Raw genomic sequence first — 14,398 nt, forward strand, 5'->3', positions numbered from 1 at the left:
CGATACACCGTGCGAACACGACCTTAGGCGCGGAAGCGAATGTAGAGAACAAAGTGTCCAAGACAGAAAGGGGCACAGACTCACATGAGCACTGTGCAGATACCTACTGCCTCAGCAGGAAGGACATTGGTGAGCCGAGGAAGCTGTACGAATTGACGTTTGTGTACGTAGGTACTTCCGGCCTGTGTGTCTCCAAGCATAACCGTACGAATGGGGACGATGCGTGGAATCCTAAGCAAAGCTGCTACCTCGTAAATGCTTTGGCATCACGCGCATTTCGCGCTTCGAGTCATCTCAGAACTTGCGGTCTGCTCTTGTGTAATTTGTACCTGCTTGCTGATCGACTGTGCGTCACAGGACTGACAGGCGGAGTGGAGAATGATGAACATTCCACCATGTTCTCAACCAGTCTCCAGACTGAATCCATTCTCTTTCGTCCCCGTACCTACAGATTCCCAGGTGAAACTCCATTGCCGTGTGTGAATGTTTATCCGAATCCTCCCATACCCATGCGCCGCTGTCCATGCGTTCTCCGCCAAATATCTTACACCTCCAATGTACATGCCCCTCGTATGTCTCGCTTCACAGCCTACGTGTTGGCGTCGATCTCGGCCCAGACCTTGTCAATCTTCTCGCGCTTGATCTTCGCCTGCTCGCGGTTCGCCTTGGTTCGCTCGAGACGCTGGGCGCGCAGGCACATGTTGACGGCGTGCTTGGGCTTGTTGCACATGCCGACGGCCTTGTAGAGGAAGCCGCGGGAGTGGCACTCGTCGAGGGCGTTCATGACCTCCTCGCAGGCTGCGGGTGTCAGTCGATCGCATGAGAGCAAAGCGGGAAACGACGGGTAAGGGAACCTTTGTTGTCTTTGGTGTGCAGATGCGGATGCATTTTGGACAGATGTGCGCAATGGGTTAGTCTGGCAGGTGTGATGATGCGCGCGCGGGTTTTCGACGCAGAGTAGATCAGGGCAGGATGCTGTGGGCGAGAGGCGGAGAGGGAGGATGCGATGATTGGGACCTGTGTCGCGATTCGACCGGCGAGAAAGAAGGCCGTGCTTCACCGTCCCGCCTTTAGGTCGGTCCCGCACTCCGCCCGCCGTCACCGCGAGTCTCCCGCACCTTGACGACGGCACTGCCGCAACCACCCCAGCCCGAGCTCCAGCACAATGGCGCAACCCATGTCGCAGAAGAAGCAGCAAGGTATGAAATGGTATTCGGCCGTGCGAGTTCCACGGGCCTCCCGCTAACGCCCATCGCAGAGCTGCAGGTCCAATATTCGAACTACAAGAACATCCTCCAGCAGCTCGCGCAGAAGATCGGCGATGTCGAACAAGAGACCGAGGAGCACAAGTACGAGACCATGGCCCCATTACGCACCTTCTCCAAGCTATCACACCGCTTCTCCGCATTCCGTCCCTTCTCAGGCCGCCCCTCCCTCGCCTTGTCCTCACCGCTACCCGCGGCCCTGAACCAAGAGGAACTCTATGGACAGTAGCACTGATATTTGGCGTTAGGCTGGTTCTCGAGACTCTGGAACCCCTCCCCGAGGATCGGAAATGCTTCCGCATGATTAACGGCGTGCTGGTGGAGAGAACGGTGAAGGATGTGGTGCCAGCGCTGAAGACGAACTCGGAAGGTCTCAAGAAGGTTTTGGAGGATCTGTTGAAGCAGTACCAGACAAAGCAGGGAGAGATGGACAAGTGGAAGGTACGTGACCGACGGGGAGGTGCGAAGACGTCAGATGCCATGCTAACGCGCCGTCGCTATGCAGAAAAAGAACAACATCCAGGTCGTGCAGCAGTAGTATAAGACGGGTGATAATATCGAACACGCAGCATCCACCGGCTCCACGCAATGTGCAGTGGCGGCCTCTCGGGGCGACGTTGCAGTCAAACAGACGCAAACCTGGGAGGCCTGGGCGGACGCGCGCTCTATCAGCGCTGTCACCTTTTCACGGCAAAAATCTCCAGCCGTCAGCGAAGTTAATCTGAGATCAGCCCATGCGAACGGTGGATCCGGCGCCAGCTCGATGCTGTTCTGCCAGCGTCATACGTCGAGGGTGCGATGGGGTGTTTGCTGGCATAGTTGCAAGCATCTGATGATGTTGGTCTGAAACAAAAGCTTGAATGCGGAGGATGAGCTGTACATAGCTGTACAATGAAGTCAGCGAATCTAGAGTGCTGCGCCTCTCCCTCGATCTCTGCACGCGAGCGCTGCGATGGCCAGCCGATCAACGGTCTTTCCTGACGTCGGTTCCACGGCGACATGGGTTAGGAAAATCCTAGGGCTGTCGGCACAAGGCTGAGCCTTCGTGGCTTGACGCGCGCCGATGCCAGCTGCAGGATGTGTTGGCCGGAGCTGCAGCCAGAGCTGGATCGACGCCTAACGTCCAGAGACAGTTCCGCGAGTGTGGGCGGGCAGCTCATAGGGTACCCAGAGATCGCGCCCAATTCAGGTACTCGCCAATAGCATGGCTGGCCCCGAAAGGATGTGCCGACGTCATGGGATCGAGAGCAGGGCGTGCGCCGCAGCCACGACGCGCCTGGGGACCACGTCGAGCAGTAAGCCGGCTGCCAGGGGGCCTGCTGTCTCTGCCATGCGAGCTTGGATCGAAGCCGACCGTAATCTGACGGCAGTCGGAGGACAGCACATCGTTCTGCGTGCCGGAGGGGGTGCCAGACCCCGACAGTGTGGTCCTGCAGGGCTTTGACCCGTGGCTGCATGCTGTGTGCACCCTCCCTCTGCCCGCGGGCTCACGACGCGGCGAAGCTGACAGCCAAACGTACGAGGCCGGCGTGCTTTCCTGTCGATGCTGCGATGCCTGGGCGGCGCGCTGCACGGCGGCGCGGAACGCGTGGGCAGGCGGCTCGCGGCGGGCGTTTGGCGCTGCCACGGGCGAGGCCATTGGCCAATTGTTGAGGGCAGGGAGATCTCGGCTTGGCCGCGACGGACGACCCCGCGGTGGAGGATGCGCAGCACGAGCGCGGCGCTGGGGCGCTGGGGGCGGCTGGCTTCGGCGCTGGGGCCACGACTCGCGCGGGCTCAGCCTCGCGGGTCTGTGTCGTCACCGGGCCCTTGTTCCATGTGCGGCATGCGGTGCGGGCGAGGGTTTTGTTGTTGTTGTTGTCGCGGCTGCTGACCGGCGGGCCCGTCCCGCGTCGCCGTCCATCTTCCATCCCGGCCGCCGTGCTGCGAACGCCGCTACACGTCTCCTCCATCAACCACCTGCGCCCATTGCCGTAATCCGACGCCTGCACGCTGGCACGGCTGCCTCCCGCCCGCGCCCTCTCCAGCGCACCGTCGTACCTCGCGCCCGCTCGCAGCCCGCCCGCCTCGTCCAACGCACCGCGCCTCGCCGCGCCTCGCGGCTGACGGTAGCACCCAGTCGGCCTCCGTTCGCGCGCCTGCAGCCCGAGTCGCACGCTCGCCAATTGCGCAGCTACGCGCCACCACGCTCGACGGATCTGCCCAAGTCGTCCCCTGCTCCGCCCTGCACGTCGAGACCATCCTACATTAGCGCTTGCATCAGAAGCTTCCTGGCATCCACGGCGCACGACTCCCCCAGCGCCCGGTCCAGGCTCGAGTCGCACAGGCCCCGGCTGCCCTTGACGCGCATCACCCAGGCCGCATACTCGGCCGGCTCGCCCAAGCTCTGCGCTGGCTTGAGCAGACCTATTCGCTGGCAGACCACGTCACAAGAGAGCTCTGTCAGGCTCCAAGGCGCCTGCAGCCGGCCGAATAAACATGTCGGCCACCCCGCCGAAGAAGTCGGACGTGGAACCTGGAGCGCAGTCGCCTGACGAATCTTCGGAGCCGCATATGGACAGAGAAGCTCAGGATACACAAGCGCAAGGACTCGGCTACGAGTTCGAAGTCAAGGAGCAGGACCGATGGCTGCCTATAGCAAATGGTACGTCTGAAATGCACCTCTCCCCTCATCTGATTTGCGCGCCCCAAACCCGCGGCTGCACGTCGACGAATGCTCTCGACACGCCGACACCTCGAATCAGCGCCTGAGCAGACGGTCGCTCAAAAACGGTCCGCGCCCGCCCTGAACCATGTCGTCTGCATCTCCTCCGTCATCGCAGTCGCCGCCCCAGAATGCCGCAAAGGGCCGCCCCGAAAGTGCTGCCAGCGACGCTAACATTCGCAACTTTGCGCCAGTCGCCCGCATCATGAAGATGGCCCTGCCCGAAAACGCGAAGATCGCCAAAGAGGCCAAAGAATGCATGCAGGAATGCGTCAGCGAGTTCATCTCCTTCATCACCAGCGAGGGTGCGTCGCAAACCCCCCCAGCAGCCGAGTCCGTTCTAACTGGCGCCAGCCTCCGAAAAGTGCCAGCAGGAGAAGCGCAAGACGGTCAATGGCGAGGACATCCTCTTCGCCATGACCTCGCTTGGATTCGAGAACTACGCCGAAGCGCTGAAGATCTACCTGTCGCGCTACCGCGAAGTAAGCTGCCCCCTTCCCTTCCTTTCGTTTGTTGCCGATCCTTTTCTGGCATATGACGAAGAATAATCTGAACTTTTGGTATTGATTGGCGCCTCGAGACCCTCCTCGCAAATCAGAACAAGCCTGCCGTCGGCTATCCACAACAGGGCAATGCCGCTGCCGGGGCCGGGAGCAGCGCATCCGGGGGTGCGAATGCCTCCGCCGCCTATGCCGGTGCAGAGGGTGCCAGCAACAACAACCTTCTGAGCGGAGACGTCGACACGTCGGAGCAAGACAACAGCGCTTTCGGCTACACCGTCGGCCACCACAACGGCAACGGCAGCGCCGAATTCTAAGCCTCAGCGCCGCGCCGCCGGAGGACGAGGGCCCGTCTCAGACACAGCTACGCAAATTGCGTGCCAATGGACTTGCCCTCCGGCATAACGGACACCGCAAAAGAAGACGCCTAAGACCACCCCTGCCTTGAGCCATGGCTGTCTTGACCAGATTGTGTAAGATATGCGGTTGTTTCAGCGGCAGTTTTGGAAATGGCTGGAGATGTCTGGAAGAATTTTCTCTGTCTCCTTTTCCTTTCTCAGCTTGTATAATTGCGGAAACCTGGGACGCTCTCTCATGGGTTCCGGATCATTGTCGAAGAAAGAAGCACATAATCACGGTGCTGTAAAACCAACCAACCATCATTTCTCTAGTGGAGGTAGTAGTTTCTTACTCTCTCAGGTATTCGGGGGAAGTCGGGAATCAGACGTGTGGTTTACTAGAATGGGAGTGCTCGCGCATCTCCGATATCGGAAAGTGCATGCGACAGCATCCATCACTCACTTTGGTTGCTGCCGTCAAACCGTTCCTCTGCATTCCAAATGTCCTAAAATTTCGGCGTGTCACCAGGCCTATTTGTCTTACTACCGTCCTCCAAAGCTTTGATGCTATACATGTAATTTCTCAGGTCTCAAAGAGTCCCCATCACTCATTTCACTTCCGCTCCTACACCGCTCGTTCGAGCAGACGTCGAGATCCTCGCGTCCGTATCGTTATTGAATGTTCAAGGCTGCAAGTGTCTCACATCGGAGAATTGATTACGCAAAAATTCTTCGTTCAACAGGGCACATGTGACGGTTACACAGCAGGGCCCAGATCGACCGTTGGACGCGCGCGCCCCAGCTGGGAAAGCAAAAGAGAAATCCTAATTTGTTTTTCTTTTTGTTGAACCCTACAAAAGCAAATCAGATCGAACAGGGCAATGTCGCTCCCTTGCCTTGGCGGCCCGGTTTGGTGTTTGTTGCACAAGGAAGAGCAGGTCTCCACTGCAGCGCAAGAACCCGACCGGGCCGACGATGCGGTGCCGCGACTTATTACTGATCATTAACTAATCGAAGCATATCATGCAGTTCGGCGGAGCCGGTGGGGGGTGCCTGCGTCGGCCGGTGCTCTCTCTTGTCACATGTAGGCCGAGACCCTACCCCGGACCTCATCAGATGCCCTGTGGTCCTCCTCCATCCATCCCCCGCACTCAGTCCAACAGGGCAGGGAGATTGCCTGGGCAAGCTGTGCCGGCCCGAAATGGCTGTGGGTCATCTGCCTGCTTCCGAGCGGATGGTCCGGCCCTTGGCACCGCTGAGAGCAGCTTTGCCCATCACGATGACGGGAATCTTTTTCGCTGCCTTTGCCCATCTCTTGTGTGCCGTGCACTACGCCTGATGGGAATTGGGTAGTGGGAAGGGATAGGGTGTCGATAATGGTTCAGCTTCCACAAGACATGCATAACATGCCTACTCTATATCCCTTGCCATCTCGCAAAACTCTCGCCAGATTCGCACATGCACCACTGCCCGTATCCACGCTCACGCGCCCAGAACAAGACGCACTGGACAGCAAGGGTACGGACTGGGGGGTTTCTCTTCCTCCTTTCCCATCCTTCTCTTTTCTTTCTTTGTCCCTGGTGGTCCCAGACAGATCTACGAAGCCGCAACGGAGGGGCGGTTGTCTGAATAGTGCTCATACTCTACACGAACGTCCAACAGGGTGACAAGCTTGTACACCGAGCACTTGTCTTGTACTTCACCTCCAACCCACCACATTCCCGTCTCCTTTGACGACTTCTTGAAACCCGTCCAGATAAGTCGCCAATCCCGTCATGACGTGCTACAACATGAAGAGATCATGCCGTGCACAGCCATTGGGCAGCATCGACAAAACCGACTAACCGACGTAAGCAAGATCAGGCAACTTTTTTTCTCGTGCCCTGGTCCCTTCTCTCCAACAAACGACGACGCACTTTCCGAACTTCGCCACCGATCTCCCATTATCCGCATTTCTCCCACCCATCTCCGACTCTCTCCCTCTCTCTCTCTCGCCTTTGTGCATCCAAGCAGGCAACAAATCCAACCAATACCACATCCCCATCCCTCCCTTCCTCCGCCCTGCCCCTCCCTCCCCCTCCCCTCCCCTCCCACCGAAACACGTCGATCGGCCAGTAATAATAACCACCAGCCCGCGCACCCTCCTCCCCCCTCATTTTCTCATCACAACACGTACGTACGGTAACTCTTTCTTGCCCGCCCCGCCCCATCCCGCCCTGCCATCTCTTTTCTCGCTGCCCTCACCCCCCACCTTTGCCCTTTTTCGCCCCATGTCAAACCCTCCGACCAATCACGCAAAAGATGACTGCCTTCCTTGCCCCCAGTCAGCAGCCCAACCCGAAAAAGGTTTGGGCGTCGCCCTTCGGCTCTGCTGCGTTGGAAGTTGGCGATCGCTTCCCCCTTTGTGCGTGGTTGGCCGTTTGGGGAGGCGTGCATGGTTTGCTTGCGTGGTGATTGGACGGCGGTGTGTGTGGTGGGAGGTGATTGGTGGAGAGGGGAGGGGAGGGGAGGGGAGCTGGATGGATTGGTGGATGGGTGGATGGATGGATGGATCTCCTTCTTCCTCCTCTTCCGGTTGAATTTGCTCTTCGGGTCTCGAGGTTGGCTGCACGTCTGTTGTTGCACACACACGTCCTGTGGTGCTTTTGGTAGAGGTATTATTGCGGCATGCCTGCCTAGTGTTAGATGCCGGAATCTTATATCTGAAGGTGTTTACGGCTCCGAAACTCGTATATATGTACATACGTCAGGATATCTACTTCAAGTGCCAATGGACGAAGAACGAGCATCCTGTGCGGGCCACAGAGGTATAGGAATTCTGAAGCAAGCTTTGCGGCTTGAAATCGGGTTGGCAAAGGTAGGTTTCTTAGACGAATCCTCCATCTACCAATAGGTAAGTAAGAGACACGCGCTCGCTATGTTCGCTCCACGAATCTCGACGCTTATTCCGAGATCCACACACGCACAGAAGAAAGTGCCACACTACACTTCTCCAACCATCCACCAATTTTCTGACACGAAACAAAAACCCGAAAATCGCCAGATGACAGACAAATATATACAGCGTCACAAGCAACACCATCTCCTCCCCTTCCCTCCCTTACCATATCCACACAGCACCATCCAGCCCCTCCCCTACCCGCACCTCAACACCAACCCCCCCGGTCAAACTCCGTACTCACACGCCTCCATCCCCTCCTCCGTACAACCGCTCCCACACCCTCTCGCCCTCGCCCTCCCTCCCCGCCGCCCGCTCCGCCAACACCCTCCACCGGCTAAAGAACACATCATCGTCGACATACGCGCCCTTGAGCCAGCGCTCGCCCTTGGCGGCGTCGAACGCGCGGCGCGCGTGCAGCACGCGCCTGTTGTCGAAGACGACGCACTGGCCCTCGTCGAGGCGGTGCTCGAACAGCGCCCGGGGGCTCTCGACGAGGCGGGCGAACTTGGCCAGGGCGTCGTGCAGCGCGGCGAATGATTCCCCGGTGGGCAGGAAGGATGGGAGGCCGACGAGGCCGGGGTCGGCGAGGGCGGTGGGCGCGAAAGGCGCTTGGAAGGGCGGCGAGTAGTTGATGCATTTGATGCGGGGTGGTGGGGTGATGCCGACGCCTTCGAGGAGCTCGCGGCCTGCGAGCGAGGTGCCGAGGACGGGGTCGGAGGCGGGCGAGGCGCTGATGACGGATTGGGGTGGATTTGGTGAGAGGCTGGCGAGGGGTGACGCGAGCTCGATGGTCGGCCGCCACTTGGCGTACGACTGGCCGTCGTTCTTGTAGTGGAAGGGCACGGGCGTGCTGGTGAGGACGTCGAAGGCGGCGCGGTCGGTGCGCTCGAGGGTGAAGGCGGCGTGGAGCGAGTCGGCGAAGAGGGAGGCGCCGCCGGGGGCGCGCGCGCGCAGCGAGTGCAGCAGCTGCAGGTGCGGCGGGTTCGTCACGTACATCAGGTCCATGTGCAGGCCGAGGTACTGGTGCGTGTAGGCGATGTTCTTTGCCTTGGCCACGGACCGGACGTCCCACGTGCGCCCGTAGAAGGTGTCCTTGAGCAGCCCGATCCGCCCGCCGATGCGCTCGACCGCCTGCTCGCTGTCCGGCACGTCCGTCAGGAAGACGAGCCCGTACCGGCCCAGCTGCTCGAGCCCGTCGTGCAGCACCGCGTCGTCGGCCATCCAGCGGTCGTACGGGATCCATTTGTTCTTCTCGGCCATGGTCTTGCCGTCCCACACGAGCCGGTTCTTCGGTTCGAGCGGGTGGTAGACTGAGTCCCGGCATGTCACCGCGGCGGGCTTCAGGTCGAAGCGGGTGACGTGGTCGTGGGGGAAGCCCGGGATGTCGTTGGTCCAGGTGATGTCCAGCGTCTGCTTCTCCGGATCCAGGGTCGAGGTGGCTTTGATATCGGCCGGGATGTCAGACGTCTGGAACTGCTTTTGCTTGCTGGACGGATCGACGCACATGGGACACGTGCAGCTGTCCCTCGCGAAGACGGCGTTCATTGTGGCCGGATAGGTCAGTCCAGAGCCTCCCACGGGCACGCCGAACTCGACGGTTTCGGATGCTTCCGCGCGGTGGAGTTTTTGCCGGTTGCCGAGCGTGATGGTCTCTTCTGCCTTGTGCTTTCCGGACTGCAGGGCATCAATGTCGTGCTCCAAACTCGAAGGCAGTCCATGGCCTGTGGCGGTCTTGTTTGCATCTTCCTGCACCTCTTGCCGCAGGGCGTTGCTGCTCACGTGGCGGACGGCATTGCTCTGAATAGCACATGGCCGCAACACGTTCTTCTTTCCGGTAGAAGAGGAATCAGGCCGTGCAACAGTAGACGAGAATACATGGTGTTGGGCACAGCATCTGCGCGTCAGCAACCTTGCGGAGACATGCCGAGGTCTACCGGATTCGGAGTACAGCCGGCGTAGCATTTCCTCTGTGCCCAAGACACTGCTCTTTCTGCTAGATTTGCAAGGAAAGGTTGTAAGATGATGAGATTCGAGCTGGACTTCGGAGAGCCGGGGTGAGAGGCAAGAAGGGAGGAGCGCGGTGGTGATGTGGTGCGGCGGGTGTTCGGAGCTAAGGAGACACGAGGGTCTGGTTCGGGTCGACTGATGACAGCCGGTTCCTGGCAGAGTCTCTGCGGGTCTCTGCGGGGGACGGACGAGCAAGAGCCACGCCGGCCGAAGCGCGGAGGCCGGGGAAGCCCAAGCAACCCGCGAATAAGCGTCCGCCAAATTATCGAACGTCAACACCGCTCACCAACAACTGCCCCGCGACTCCCACCAGTCCCCTTTCCTTCTCCCGCGCACCCGACCTTTCCCTGAACAACTCCGGCTACCAAAGCGTGAGCTGCCGCATCCCGCTGGATGTATGTCTGGCAAGGTCGAGCAGCTGAAGGATGAGGTGCGTCTTCCCACTTCTTCCCCAACAAACAGACCATTCTGACTCTCTACTCAGGGCTCCCGCTGGCAGGTCGTAGGCGCAGGCGCCATTGCCGGTCTTGTATCCAGGTGCGCCTTCGCACCCCGCACCTCCATCCCAATGGCTCCCAGACGCTGACACTCTTCGTTTCCCTCCCCCAGATTCGTCATCGCCCCGCTCGACGTCATAAAGATCCGCCTCCAGCTCCAAGTCCACTCCCTCAGCGACCCGACAACGCACCCGTCCGCGCGCGGCGGGCCCATCTACAAAGGCACGCTGGGCACTCTGAAGCACATCCTGCGCGAGGAAGGCGTGACGGGGCTCTGGAAGGGCAACGTGCCGGCCGAAGCGCTGTACCTCTGCTACGGCTCCGTGCAATTCCTCGCCTACCGCACCACCTCGTCCTTCCTCTCCTCCCTCTCCGCGCCCGGCCGAGGAGCAAACAACAACCACCCGCCGCCGCCGCCCCTCCTCCCCAACTCGGCCGTGACCTTCCTCTCGGGCGCCCTCGCCGGCACCGCCGCCACAACCGCCACCTACCCGCTCGACCTACTACGCACGCGCTTCGCCGCCCAAGGGCCACGGGCCTCAGACCGCGTCTACACATCACTGCTCTCATCCGTCAACGCCATCGCACGGTCCGAGGGTCCCTCCGGCTTCTTCCGCGGCCTAGGCGCCGCCGTCGCGCAGATCGTGCCGTACATGGGGCTCTTCTTCCTCACCTACGAGGCTTTAAAGCCTCTGTCGCACCGCCACTCTTTGCTGCTGCCCGGCTCGTCCGCCGACGCCTTCGCCGGCATGGCCGCCAGCGTCGCCGCCAAGACGGCCGTCTTCCCCCTCGACACGGTGCGCAAGCGCCTGCAGGTCCAGGGCCCCACGCGCGCCCGCTACGTCCACCGCAACATCCCCGTGTACGACCGCGGCGTGCTTGCGACTGTTGTGGCTATTGTCCGCCGCGAGGGAGTGAGGGGCCTGTATCGCGGGTTGCCCGTCAGCCTGCTCAAGGCGGCGCCGACGAGCGCCGTGACTATGTGGACGTACGAGCGGGTGATGAAGGTTTTCTTGGCGTTGGAGGAGATGAAGGAGGAGGGGGTTTGAGGGGAGAAAGAAAGATGGAGAAGAGAGGGAGAGGGAGGGAGTATTGCCCCTTCGTCTTTTATTTCCCCCTTGTCTAAAGTCTGTACGTCTAAAGTCTCTGTACTATGTTTGATTCCCTTTGGGGTTGCAGCGTGTTTGATTGCACAATACTCAGGGATGCATTAAGGATGCATTAGGAAGGCGTTGGAGCATTTTTTTTCTTTTTTGTAAAAGGAAATTAAACGTAGAGGAACTCCGAGACTTCTTGTATTTCTAAACAGACTTTTCTTTTCTCTTTTCGCAGAGCTGTAATACCATAATACCCAGAGCCCACCCCCCTCGTGTTGGAGGTATGCATATGTATGTATGTATGCATCCCACATGTCAAATATACCTCTCTTAGAGGTTATACGCTTTTCAATAGTTCCGTAAAACTCCAAATCCATATCCCCACCGCCAAGATCCCACGAAGCGGTCGACGTCGTCGTGAAAACAACATTCTTCTCCGCTTCATTCAGACACCACCGCCTCGCCAGCCAACCTCCTCCTACCAACTACTCCTCCATCTCATCGCCCTCCTCATCACCCTCTTCCTCATCATCATCATCAAACTCAACCCCAAAATCCGCACACACATCCCACCGATCGCCCCCGGCCGCGGCGCTCACGTACTTGACGAAGCGCAGCACGCCCGTGTCGCGCAGCACGACGCTCATGCAGTTCCAGCCCGCGGGCATGCTGAACAGCACGCCGTCGTCGTCGTCGCCGGCAGCACCGCCAGCACGGTACACGGCCGGGTCGGCGGCCTTGCGGCGCTTGCCCGCGCCCGTCATCGATGACTTGTTTTTCGAGCCGGGGGCGACTTCGACGCCGTCGTCGGAGCCGGCGTCGCCGTCAATGTCGTCGTCGTCGTCTGCCGCCATGTACATCTCGTAGCCGCCGGGCGTGTCGTCGTCGTCAGCAGTGTCGGGGGGTTGTTGTTTTTGCTTTGCGGCGCCGTTGGTCTCGCCGTTTGCCTTGTCGCCGTTCTTCTTCTCCTTCTTCTTGTTCTTCTTCTCCCCGTTTTGCTGCTCCTCCTCCCCTTCCTCTTCCTCCTCCTCCTCGCCACCAGCGCCGTCAGCTCCTCCCTCCTCGTCATCATCGCCCCACCCCTTGCTCGGCGTAATACCAAGCGTAACCTCCAGCTGCGGCTGCTCGTCGTCGTACGACGTCGCCAGCGTGTAGTCCATGCCGCGGCGGAAGCGGCGGGCCAGCATGCTGGCCTTGGTCAGGGTCAGCCCGGTGGCGAGGGCGAGCCACTTCTTGAAGGCGACGCTGGGGAAGAAGACGTCGAGAAGCTCGTCGTACGGCGAGAGCGGCTGCTGCTCGTCATCTTCTTTGCTGCCGCCGTCGCGCGTCGTGGGGTAGCGGTACAGGAAGCGGTGCTTATGCGGCGGGCGGGCGACGCCGGTGTTGTTGGGCGCGCCGCCGCGCGAGGCCGGCGGTGGCGCCGGCATGGTGGCGGGGGTGATGCGGTCCTGCTCCTCGAGGAAGGTGCGGAGGCGGGCGGAGAAGGCTTTGGAGAGGAAGTTGGCGAGGCGGAGGGAGGACTCGTCGGCGAAGAGGGTGTTGAGGTCTTCGACCGTGTCGGGCGCCAGGTACGTCGGCGTCATGAACTTGAGGAGGAACTCGAACTCCTGCTCCGTGAGGGGCGCTTGCTCCTCGTCGTCGTCCTCTTCTTCCTCTTCCTCCGCCTTTCCCTTGCCCTTCTTCTTCGTCTTCTCTTCTTTCGCTTCCTCCTCCTGCTTTTCTTCGACCGGGTATTCGAACCATTGCTGCTGGGGCTGGTCGAACTGCGCCGCCTTGGCTCCGCTCTCCAGCTGCTGCAGCGAACTCCGCTCCGCCAGCTTCTCCTCCAACCCCTCCTCGTACCCCTCCTCGCCCTCCTGCGGGATGTGGAACCAGCCGCTCACAGCCATGCGGACGCGGCCGCCGTCCACCTCCTCCCCGGGCTCGCCGTGCGCGCGCTTGTACACCTCCTCGACGTCGTGGAAGCTCTCGCCGGGCTGGACGGTGAAGAAGGACAGCTGGTTGAAAGCCGGGGGGATGACGACGGAGGGGTCGGGCAGCGGCACCTTGACGTCCTCGCCGGCGTCGGTCCGCAGGTCCTCGGTCGGGAACAGGCGCAGCGCGCCGCCCCACGCGGGCTGCCAGGCGCGGTCCGGGTCGAGCAGGTACAAGATGTAGCTGACGCGGCGGCTGCCGATGACGTCGTCGTGGCACAGCAGGTGGCAGCCCGGCGTGTACACGTTGATGGCCAGGTCCGTCTTGACGCCGCTGAGCGGGCCGCTGCCCGCGATGCCCGCGATGTACTTGCGGAACGCCGACGAGTACAGCGCGTCGCGCAGCTGCAGCAGCGACGGCAGCTTCGCCAGCGACGAGTCGTCCAGCCCGTCCAGGTTCGCCAGGTCGCCCGACTGGTGGATTTTGTAGATGTCCGTCTCCTTGGGCGTGAACGAGATGTGCTGCCGGATCTCGTCGCGGACGTTGCGCAGCAGCTTCGTGTCGATGAGGTTCTGGATCACGGCGTGCTTGTATCTGCGTGGAGCAATTGCGTCAGTTAATTCGTGGTTCCCGTTGGTAGCTGGTTTGGCTGCTATCGTACGGTTGCGACTCGGCATATTGCTTCTGATAGTCCTCGAGCACCTTGGTGTCGAAGAGACCTTTGCGGAAGTTGGAGCGCGCCTCCTCGTCCGAGAGGGCGCGCTTCTTAGACTTGCCATTGACGGCAGCGGGACCTTCGGCCTTGCGCTTCGGCATCTTGAGAGCGGGTGTGGGAATGGGCTGGGGAATCGAGGTGTGCGGCGGTTGAGCGGAGGAGCTATGGCTTCGTTCTTATCCGAACTTTTTTGCCTGGTCTGTGCGCCATCTCAGGAACTCCCAGCCTTGCTCTCACGCCACGAACAGCAGAAGTCTTGCCAAAATCATGCGTCCTAACGGTTGTTCATTCCTCGATTGGGGAGTGGTTGGCAACAGTCTCACCGCGAATTTTTCATCATGTCGAGCATTGGCTGAGTTCACTGCCACCCACATCTGCCTCCTGGAGATATTGCATCGTACTTTCGGAGGTAGTTGAATC

The 14,398-nt window shown here is 60.3% G+C and overlaps 6 protein-coding genes across 6 annotated transcripts; 3 read left to right on the plus strand and 3 right to left on the minus strand.

Annotated features, from left to right (window-relative positions):
- Window positions 1–589: 589 nt before the first annotated feature.
- Window positions 590–888, minus strand: SLS55_009773 (uncharacterized protein; the record flags this gene model as incomplete). The annotated part of the gene is made up of 2 exons (XM_066781168.1): window positions 590–798; window positions 855–888. The coding sequence occupies 2 exons, from the start codon at window positions 886–888 to the stop codon at window positions 590–592; spliced, it is 243 nt and encodes an 80-aa protein (XP_066628170.1).
- A 277-nt stretch (window positions 889–1,165) lies between these two features.
- GIM4 (Cochaperone prefoldin complex subunit) lies at window positions 1,166–1,803 on the plus strand (the record flags this gene model as incomplete). Its single annotated transcript, XM_066781169.1, has 4 exons — window positions 1,166–1,199; window positions 1,259–1,349; window positions 1,514–1,706; window positions 1,771–1,803. The coding sequence occupies 4 exons, from the start codon at window positions 1,166–1,168 to the stop codon at window positions 1,801–1,803; spliced, it is 351 nt and encodes a 116-aa protein (XP_066628171.1).
- A 2,015-nt stretch (window positions 1,804–3,818) lies between these two features.
- On the plus strand, window positions 3,819–4,786 carry HAP3 (transcriptional activator hap3; the record flags this gene model as incomplete). Its single annotated transcript, XM_066781170.1, has 4 exons — window positions 3,819–3,909; window positions 4,164–4,274; window positions 4,324–4,451; window positions 4,568–4,786. The coding sequence occupies 4 exons, from the start codon at window positions 3,819–3,821 to the stop codon at window positions 4,784–4,786; spliced, it is 549 nt and encodes a 182-aa protein (XP_066628172.1).
- A 3,199-nt stretch (window positions 4,787–7,985) lies between these two features.
- SLS55_009776 (uncharacterized protein) lies at window positions 7,986–9,710 on the minus strand (the record flags this gene model as incomplete). The annotated part of the gene is made up of 1 exon (XM_066781171.1): window positions 7,986–9,710. One exon carries the CDS (start codon window positions 9,708–9,710, stop codon window positions 7,986–7,988), a length of 1,725 nt encoding a protein of 574 aa, XP_066628173.1.
- Window positions 9,711–10,152: 442 nt separating this feature from the next.
- Window positions 10,153–11,301, plus strand: TPC1 (mitochondrial thiamine pyrophosphate transporter; the record flags this gene model as incomplete). The annotated part of the gene is made up of 3 exons (XM_066781172.1): window positions 10,153–10,185; window positions 10,240–10,292; window positions 10,365–11,301. The coding sequence occupies 3 exons, from the start codon at window positions 10,153–10,155 to the stop codon at window positions 11,299–11,301; spliced, it is 1,023 nt and encodes a 340-aa protein (XP_066628174.1).
- A 533-nt stretch (window positions 11,302–11,834) lies between these two features.
- NUA3 (putative component of NuA3 histone acetyltransferase complex) lies at window positions 11,835–14,079 on the minus strand (the record flags this gene model as incomplete). Its single annotated transcript, XM_066781173.1, has 2 exons — window positions 11,835–13,857; window positions 13,925–14,079. 2 exons carry the CDS (start codon window positions 14,077–14,079, stop codon window positions 11,835–11,837), a joined length of 2,178 nt encoding a protein of 725 aa, XP_066628175.1.
- Between the last annotated feature and the right edge of the window lie 319 nt (window positions 14,080–14,398).

Source organism: Diplodia seriata, assembly GCF_021436955.1.
Source record: "Diplodia seriata strain FDS-637 chromosome Unknown scaffold_11, whole genome shotgun sequence".
Classification (NCBI taxonomy): Eukaryota; Fungi; Ascomycota; class Dothideomycetes; order Botryosphaeriales; family Botryosphaeriaceae; genus Diplodia; species Diplodia seriata.